The 8985-nt window shown below is 35.1% G+C and overlaps 1 protein-coding gene across 3 annotated transcripts; it reads left to right on the top strand.

Moving 5' to 3' along the window:
- LOC105168898 (beta-glucosidase BoGH3B-like) lies at positions 593-7456 on the top strand. Of its 3 annotated transcripts, none has more exons than XM_011089093.2 (11): positions 593-1146; positions 2674-2878; positions 3313-3403; positions 3547-3692; positions 3842-4085; positions 4410-4514; positions 4786-4968; positions 5154-5358; positions 5728-6211; positions 6645-6724; positions 7280-7456. In XM_011089093.2, exons 1-11 carry the CDS (start codon positions 912-914, stop codon positions 7402-7404), a joined length of 2103 nt encoding a protein of 700 aa, XP_011087395.1. In that variant the 5' UTR covers positions 593-911; the 3' UTR covers positions 7405-7456. The 3 variants fall into 3 exon arrangements, with proteins under 3 accessions (XP_011087395.1, XP_020551867.1, XP_020551868.1); XM_020696208.1 differs by having other exon boundaries at positions 6642-6724; XM_020696209.1 differs by lacking the exon at positions 7280-7456 and having other exon boundaries at positions 6642-6850.

Raw genomic sequence — 8985 nt, 5'->3', positions numbered from 1 at the left:
AATTTGGTTTATATGAATGAGCATAATTTTCTAAAATCACTTAAAACAAAATATTCATATAACTTTTATTATTCAAGATTTTTACAAATAAAAAACAATTAAAAATAAAACATAGTAATAAGTAACTAGTTGCACACTCTCAAAGTGTGCATATATTTTAAATGCACAGAATAAGAAATCAAATTAATTATTAATTCTTGGATAGAAAGATTCCTCTTTTACTTTTAGCGAATGGCACATTACAATGTAATTATTATTTAAAAAGACGAGTAGCATATAAGACGCTTAATATATGTGCAAAATATGAATAATTAAACATCTTTTGTTGGACGTGTTTATTTGATTGATTTTTCATGCATAAAGGGAAAAATAAAACTAAATAATCGGATAAATACACCAAAAGAGTGCTGACGAATTTTCACGAGAAAATATTAAAATTTTTCGTTGTTAAGACGGCAAAAGAGAGCAGGCTGAACTTCATGACAAAATATTAACTGTTGAAGACAGCAAAAGAGTGTTGACGAATTGATTGACTAACTTCACGAAAAGATATTAAAAATTTTCGGTCTTCAACTATTAAAAGAGTAGTGATATTTTCTTGGTGGTGTTAGTAGCTATATTTTGGTTCGACCAAACCACGTGGGCTCAAGAATTTATCATTTTCCCGTATAATGCGGCGACCTGTGTAAATTGAGAGCATCATCCAACCACGTTCCTGTGGAGAATCTATCTCCACTTCTCCACTAGCATTTCACCCACATTGTCCACTACACACCCCACGCTAAAGTAACTGCGGTATTAGTCAATCCATTTTCACCATATTCATTGAGCAGCAGCCTTACGGGCACAGATCAAAGCAAGTTGCAATTCTTAGCAGCATACTGCCACTGGCTGTGTGGAGAAGCTGAAATATGAAGTGGGTCGGAAGGGTTTGGATACTGTGGGTGTGGATTGCTGTGGTACTATGCAGCCGTAGAGGGGCAGTAGGAAAGGAAGAGTACATGAAGTACAAGGACCCGAAGCAGCCGGTTGGGGTGAGAGTAAAAGATCTTCTTGGTAGAATGAGTTTAGAGGAAAAGATTGGGCAGATGGTTCAGATTGATAGGATTGCTGCCAGCCCTGATATAATGAAGGATTACTACATTGGTAATGATTTGGTCAGATTTTAATGTGGGATTGTGTGTTTGAGTGAATTTCTTGGTTTATACGGATTTACTTCTTGCTGATGTGCTTGTGTGTGTTTTTTGTACGTTACAGGGATATATTGGTTTGTTGGCTGCTGCGAAATGTGTGTAATTTTTGTTTGTTTTTTTTCTTTTTAATCATGCTGTGTTGCTTAAGAAGTGGGGATAAAGATTCCCTTTTTCTTTTGATTTTCCATTCTTGATGGGGTTCCATTCCAATTAGTAAGAAGCGGCAAGCATGTCGTTGTGTGGGAGTTGCTATATTTAGATTTTAGGCTTGAAAATGTTGGATTTGGTTGTTTTCTGCTGTGTAGTTTTCTTGGATTACGGACACTTCAGTTATGTCGTCAGATTCCAAACTAGGACTGTCATAAGTGGTTTTGTATTATCAGAAAACTGTAAATTTGAACTTTTCCAGATCATTAGAGACATAGGATTTTCCAATCTTCAGGAACTCTTAAGTTGATCAGGTGATGAAGCTGCCAAAAAAGATCCTTGCTTAAACCAAAATAATTTCTTTTTTCAGGAACACATAACTTTCTTTTAGTAATTTGATGAGTAAATACTTTCCATTATTAAGAGGTTTAACTACAATGACGATTCTGGAAAGAAAAGGCTGGTGAGCTTTTCAGCCTGGCTGGCAATGTACAACCATGCACTTGCTGAGGTACAACATAGAGCATTCCAGGGTGCCATTTAGTGGGTGCACAATTTTCAGATGGTGACAAACACTCATGGAAATGTTTTATGTATTTTTGGAGTAAAAGTTGCTGTTAGTCTTAATAAGCATTAAGACAACGAATTATAACTACAAGGTGATTCTAATGGTCTTTTTCTGTCCTTTTGAGAAGTTTGGCATTACTTGAAGTTTGCTAGACATTATATGTCAACAAGGCACATCCTTTAGGGATTTCTTAATTTTTTGTTTTATACAGAAGTTCAAAATATATGAAGACTTCTTTTTCTTATGTCTGAATTATTTTTCATGACTGCGAAGGGAGCTTTTGATTTATTTCTATTGTCTATTGTTATTTTGCTATCCACTTTGCTTGTGTTTTCCACTGACACCTCATGACTTTACATACAAGCAACTTGAGCAAACCTTCATGAAGTACTTATCTTGTGGTAACATTGCCAAAGTATTACAATGTAAAATTGGAGAATCATGTCAGTCCTGGATTGCATGAGTTGCACATTTACATGGCAAATGGAAGTGTATTGAAACCCATTCTTGATTTGGAATTTTGTCATATTTGAGTGGGGAAAGGTAATTATTATGAGTTTGAGTATATGCAGTACTAAATCATGGTTTTAGTTAATCAAGAAAATGTAATGCTTAACTTATTTTGACTACTAGGAAGATCATGCCTTTGTTGACAGCTTGGGGTCTAGTGCAGTCATCTTCTGGTAGTGCTTATTGAGAGGAAGGAGATTATTACATTTACAATGCAACACATGTAGGTAAAAACAAACCTTCTTCCTGATGCAGGGAGCCTATTAAGTGGTGGTGGAAGTACACCACTTCCACGAGCTACTGCTGCTGATTGGGTTAATATGGTGAATGACTTTCAGAATGGTTCTTTATCCACACGTCTTGGGATTCCAATGATCTATGGGATTGATGCTGTTCATGGACACAATAATGTGTATAATGCCACCATATTTCCTCACAACATTGGCCTTGGTGCTACTAGGTAAGTTCATATATGTGTGATATCATCTCAAAATAGAAGTCTTTCCTATGCTGTGGGGTGTCAAACACATGCTCCATTGTGTAATTCCCATGAAGATACATTTCTTACACCATAAATGATACCAGAAGATCCCATTTCCACTTTATTGGTTGATGATGGTGTCATTGCATGCCTGCTTTGATAGTGTTACATGTTCCACATTTTAAAGTGCTGTCTTTCCAACTGTATATCGAACTCCACCAAATCCCTTTGGGTACTTTACCCCCATGTCTGCTCAATTGTTTAACTAAGAAAAACCACTTTGCAAGGAACTCTACATGCATCATTGTTGAGTTTCATTATCTTGGTCGGAAGTTCTACTTTTCAGAAACAACAATGTTAGAAATAATGATGGCATGGAAGAGCCTGTTAATTGATACTATCCTTTACTACAGGGACCCGGAACTTTTGCAAAGGATTGGTGATGCAACTGCTGCTGAAGTAAGAGCTACTGGAATCCCTTATGTATTTGCTCCTTGCATTGCAGTAAGTCACTACATGATACTCCTTATCCCCCTTGTTACAGTTTGAAATACAACTTTCTTTTAGTTGTTATGTGCTTAACACATGACCTGATTGCAACTTTCATTTCTGAATGAATATTCTTACAGTTTGTTATATTCATGTAGGTCTGCAGAGATCCTAGGTGGGGACGATGCTATGAAAGTTACAGTGAGGATCCCAAGGTAGTTCGAGAGATGACAGACATTATACTTGGGTTACAAGGTGAAATTCCAAATGGTCTGCGGAAGGGTGTTCCTTATGTTGCTGGGAAGTATGTATGAAGTGCATCAAAGTACTTGCCTGTCATGTTCAATTGATCTTAATATAGGATTCAGATACCAATTTTTCATTAACTTGCTTGAATGCTCTTAGAAAGAGTGGTGTTTAGTTGCTGACAACTACTTTACCCCTTCCTCTCAGGAACAAGGTAGCAGCTTGCGCGAAACACTTTGTTGGTGATGGTGGGACAACAAAGGGCATCAACGAGAACAACACCCTCACTAGCATGCATGGCTTGCTTAGCATTCACATGCCTGCTTACTATGATTCTATCATTAAGGGTGTCTCCACAGTCATGGTTTCCTACTCCAGCTGGAATGGTCAAAAGATGCATGCAAACCGTGAGTTGATCACTGGATTTCTGAAGGGTACACTTAAGTTTAAGGTATGATTGCGAACGGATTAATTGCTGGCTTAGTTGTCGTGGTTGGTATTCGACTCAGGTGCCTCAGTAACTTGTGTTTAAGTTTTGTATAATTACATGATAAATTACAAAAGAATATGATGTATGCTGTTGCATTATTGCAGTAAATAGTGTTGTGCAGCTATCTATTAAAAGGTTCTGGTTGCCGTAGCATGGATTGCATTACAGTAGTATGCATCCACTTGATAAATCTTCCTGTATATTGATTCTGTTTTTCTTTAACTTGAAAATTGAACAACATTAATTCTTGATATGACATCTAACCAATACAAAATGAACAATCAGGGCTTTGTAATCTCAGACTGGCAGGGACTTGACCGGATCACTTCTCCACCGCATTCCAACTATACGTACTCTGTTTTAGCTGGTGTTCTAGCTGGAATCGACATGGTGTTGTATTTTTTTTTTTTTTTTTGACGATAAACATTTACCCACACCACTATAGTTGGTTTAGCACTTGTGTCCAGTTCAATCTTATCTCAGGTGGAACCGCATGGTTTTTGGTACTCTGTTTTAGCTGGTGTTCTAGCTGGAATCGACATGGTGTTGTATTTTTTTTTTTTTTTTTGACGATAAACATTTACCCACACCACTATAGTTGGTTTAGCACTTGTGTCCAGTTCAATCTTATCTCAGGTGGAACCGCTATGGTTTGTGACAGATTATGGTACCGTACAACTTCACTGAGTTCATCAATGACCTCACTTATCTGGTGAAGAACAGATTTATCTCAATGGATCGCATTGATGATGCTGTTCAGAGAATTTTGCTTGTCAAGTTCAACTTGGGTCTCTTTGAAAATCCTCTTGCTGACCTTAGTCTGGTCAATGAGGTTGGAAGCCAGGTAGGTCAACACTTTCCTTCTTAGAACCAGGTTGTTTCATACTAATATTACATGTGCTCTGTGAGTTCATTATTGTGTCATCTCTTGAATACCGTACACCAGACTAAATGGAGATTGTTTAACACGCCAATCTTGTACTTAGAGCCATGGTAAAAAATGTTCTTGAGATCTTGGAACGTTAACAGGCGCACAGAGATTTGGCTAGGGAAGCTGTAAGGAAATCACTTGTTCTGCTGAAAAATGGGAAAACTGCAAACGATTCATTGCTACCATTGCCAAAGAAAGCATCCAAAATTCTAGTTGCTGGTACTCATGCAGATAACTTGGGGTATCAGTGTGGTGGATGGACTATAGCTTGGCAGGGATTTAGTGGAAATAACGATACAAGTGGTATGTTCTGCTCTAATTGTGTTTATAATTTCAGTTCGTATCAAACTGATGCTCTGTATTGATATTGGAGTCTGTTTCTTACCCCTATCAACACCCACAGTTGTTTCATGAATTGTTATTTTTTCTTCTCTTACATTTTAAGTTGAATTTGGCCTTTGAATCAAATTGTGATGAGCTTACTTCACAAGTTCTGAAGAAAGCTCTCCCTATAGTAGAAGGCCAATGTCGGCGTGGTCAAGAACATTAAAGTACAGAGGACATCGATAAATTACTCTTAGTATCTATTCCAATTAGATCCACCCCATATGACTGATAGCTTTAAGGTACTCGTTCTAGGAATTATTTTACGAGTGAGCTGTTTCATTACAGGAACAACCATTCTTGGTGCTATTAATTCAACAGTTGATAAGGACACTGATGTGGTATACCTTGAGAACCCTGACAGTGAATATGTCAAATCCAACGACTTCAGTTATGCTATTGTAGTAGTCGGAGAGCCCCCTTACACAGAGACTGCAGGCGACAGCCAAACTCTCACAATGGTTGATCCTGGACCAGACGTCATCAACAATGTCTGCGGAGCTGTGAAATGCGTCGTTATCATGATATCTGGTCGACCAGTTGTGATGGAACCATATATGTCAACAATTGATGCTCTTGTAGCAGCGTGGTTGCCTGGCACTGAAGGTCTAGGAGTGACTGATGTGCTCTTTGGCGATTATGGTTTTACGGGGAAACTACCGAGGACTTGGTTCAAAACCGTCAATCAACTCCCAATGAATGTCGGGGATTCACATTATGATCCACTTTTCCCTTTTGGGTTTGGACTCACAACCAAGACAATGGTTGCAAGGTAAAAGCTGCAGCACACTTCTACATATATATGTGCGTGTGTGTGTTCTACCTACAGTCCTGCTTAGCTGCCATATCCATGAAATATCTTATTTTCATGAAAAGTGAATTATTTTGTTTCCATCTTCCAACTCCTGATATTCACACTTCCCTTGAGTGACACCACATGAAATCTTAAAAATAAGTCATAAACTTCTTTTAAAAGTTTTTATAAGCTCGATCTTAAAACTTTTGTACTTATAAACTCTCAAACATGCTGTGAGATATTTTAGAAAGCTTATAAGCTCATCCAAACATCCTCTTAACTGCAGACGAACACCGGTACAGGGAATCTTTTCTACTATTGTAACTTACAAATCTATATAAGCGACGACTTTGTCTAACAATTTCACTTGTTACGAACGTTTCTTAAAGCATCTTATTGCTTCCAGCAGGTCAGTATCAGCCGGTGTACGCAGGGCGGCCTATGTACCGATTGTCATGGTTTTTCTGTTTGTTGGTTTGTATTTTCAAGGTAAACTTTTAGATTGAGAACTGGTGTAGTTGAAGGGTAGTATAGTTCAAATAGTAAACAAACATATCCTTAATATTTTGTGTAGCTTCGCCTGATGATGGTATATTGTCATGACCAGTGCAAAAATTGATTGAATAAAAAGAGAAGAAATTAACTCAAAATCACCATTCAAATATTTGGGAGTGGGGATGATTTGTTGCCTATACCAGCTAAGTGATTAGTGTAAATTATATCGACACTTGTTGAGAATAGTTCTAATTACATAAGCGCTAGCTTTTTACAAAATTATAAGAAGACGTATTTGTAATTACAAGTACGCCCTTTATTCAGGGATAAAATTTTACATATACACTTTGAGATAAAATTACGACGACACCCCCTTAACAACAACAATTTAATTTATCCCCAATGTGAATATACATTTACCAGCAGTTAAAAAGGAGGAACATATGATAAGTTTGTTTTTCTTTTTTATTTTTCCTATAAAATGTGCTGATTTTTCATTTAATTTCTGTCTATGTTTCTTCTTTCTTCCTCGGAAAAACAATATAAAAGTTAAAAGGACGAAGTTGTCAAGATCACCAGCATCTCTGTTCCCAAGATGGGTCAGCTCTTTTCTGTTAAACCATTTCCAGAATAGCAGAATGGCAAGAGGCCCTCCACAAATCCAGTTATGTTGACAATGTAAACATCAGGACAAGCGTTCTCAACTGCTTCCTAATTTGGCCAAAAGGGTCCAAAATTTTTGTCTTACAACTTTATTTTATTTTTTTGTTTTCCATGAAATTTTTAAATTGGTTTGCTTGTTCATTTATTTTTTCAAGGTTTGAGTACTGATCTCATGACACTGTTGTTCATTTAAAATCTTATGAATATCGAGACATTCTCTCGCGTCTAAAATTAAAGTCAAAGTTGGGTCGGGTGGGTGGCGGCCGCGTGCATGTGAGGCAACATTGTATTCATTCTAGTACACTTCAAATATATCTTAGACGTTGAACTAGAAGTTTGTATTGTACTTTCAATGTGGGACTAGAATGAGTGTAAAAACACTCACCCCCATATACACATTAAAGCCATCCTAAAATGACTTCTCCTTTTTCAACTCAATCTAATCTGTGCATTCTATTATGTATTGGCATTCACATTTTAGACTAATAGTTGTTACAAATTAGCAACATTAATATGCCAATTACAACAGGTTCTAGCGAATCTAATATGTGATATTTCAAAAATACCTCTTAATAAACTATAATTTGACCAATTTTTTGGACCAAATTTCAAAAAATTGAGCGAGTTATATATTATGATTTATTGTACTTTGTAGTAAAATATTATGTTTTAATTTATTTTTCGCTAAACAAGCCCTTTTTTTTACCATTTATGGCCGTTGAAAATGTGTTAAATATACATTTAAAGTGAATACAGGTTGAAATATCAAAAAAAGAGATGTAAGGAACATGGATTTTTCAATAATGCACCCAAAACCTATATAAGACACGGTAAATCCTACTAGGTTAATTGTAATTTTTAGTCTAACATAAATCTATTTGTAATTATGACAAACTTCAGAAAAATGTAAATATGATTTACTCGTGATATTTTATGTAAATATGAAAGGGTATTTTTATCTTTTTGTTAATTATTATTTCCTATTTTTATTTTTGCCAGAAACATATGAAGGTTTTATTGTACTTTGTGGGCAAATAATGTAAGATTTTTCAAACATCGATACCTATAAAAAGAGTTGATTCTAGATATCGATACCTATATACTATTAATAAAACATCGAAGATTTTTTGTTTTGTTATTTTTTTTATATATTTTTTGAGATAACCCTATTTAAAAAGAGAATACCAAATTATAACTTCTTTCCCTCTTTTGTTCTTTCCTCTCATTTACTCCTTTTTTTTATCTAAAAAATATTTTCATATAACCTATTTTTCTCACCTGTCATAAACTTAAAAAATGTATTAGATGTTTAAAAGGACTTCATTTTATAATTAAATAAACGTAATAAATATTTATATTCTTTATTTTAAAAAAATAATCACAATATTGCTAAATTGTTAATTTAGATCCATACTAATATAAAAAAAAAAGGATATATTCCGATCACAAACAATAATTTATGATACTACGATATTAATATTTTTTTTATATCAATAATATTTTTAAAATTAATTTTCTTCTTAAAATATAATGTATTTTATTTATTTATTTTTATTTATAATATATTTATAAACATAAAAAAAATTATTTAT

Source organism: Sesamum indicum, linkage group LG8 (assembly GCF_000512975.1).
Source record: "Sesamum indicum cultivar Zhongzhi No. 13 linkage group LG8, S_indicum_v1.0, whole genome shotgun sequence".
Taxonomy (NCBI): Eukaryota; Viridiplantae; Streptophyta; class Magnoliopsida; order Lamiales; family Pedaliaceae; genus Sesamum; species Sesamum indicum.
Note: the sequence above shows the minus strand (reverse complement) of the source record. Positions and strands in the feature narration are given on the sequence as shown.

Coding starts and splice junctions, on each gene's coding strand:
- LOC105168898 (XM_020696208.1), top strand. CDS start 912: ATGAAGTGGGTCGGAAGGGTTTGGATACTGTGGGTGTGGATTGCTGTG. Junction 4,515..4,785: donor TTCTAGCTGGAATCGACATG/GTGTTGTATTTT, acceptor GGTTTGTGACAG/ATTATGGTACCGTACAACTT. Junction 4,969..5,153: donor TCAATGAGGTTGGAAGCCAG/GTAGGTCAACAC, acceptor GAACGTTAACAG/GCGCACAGAGATTTGGCTAG.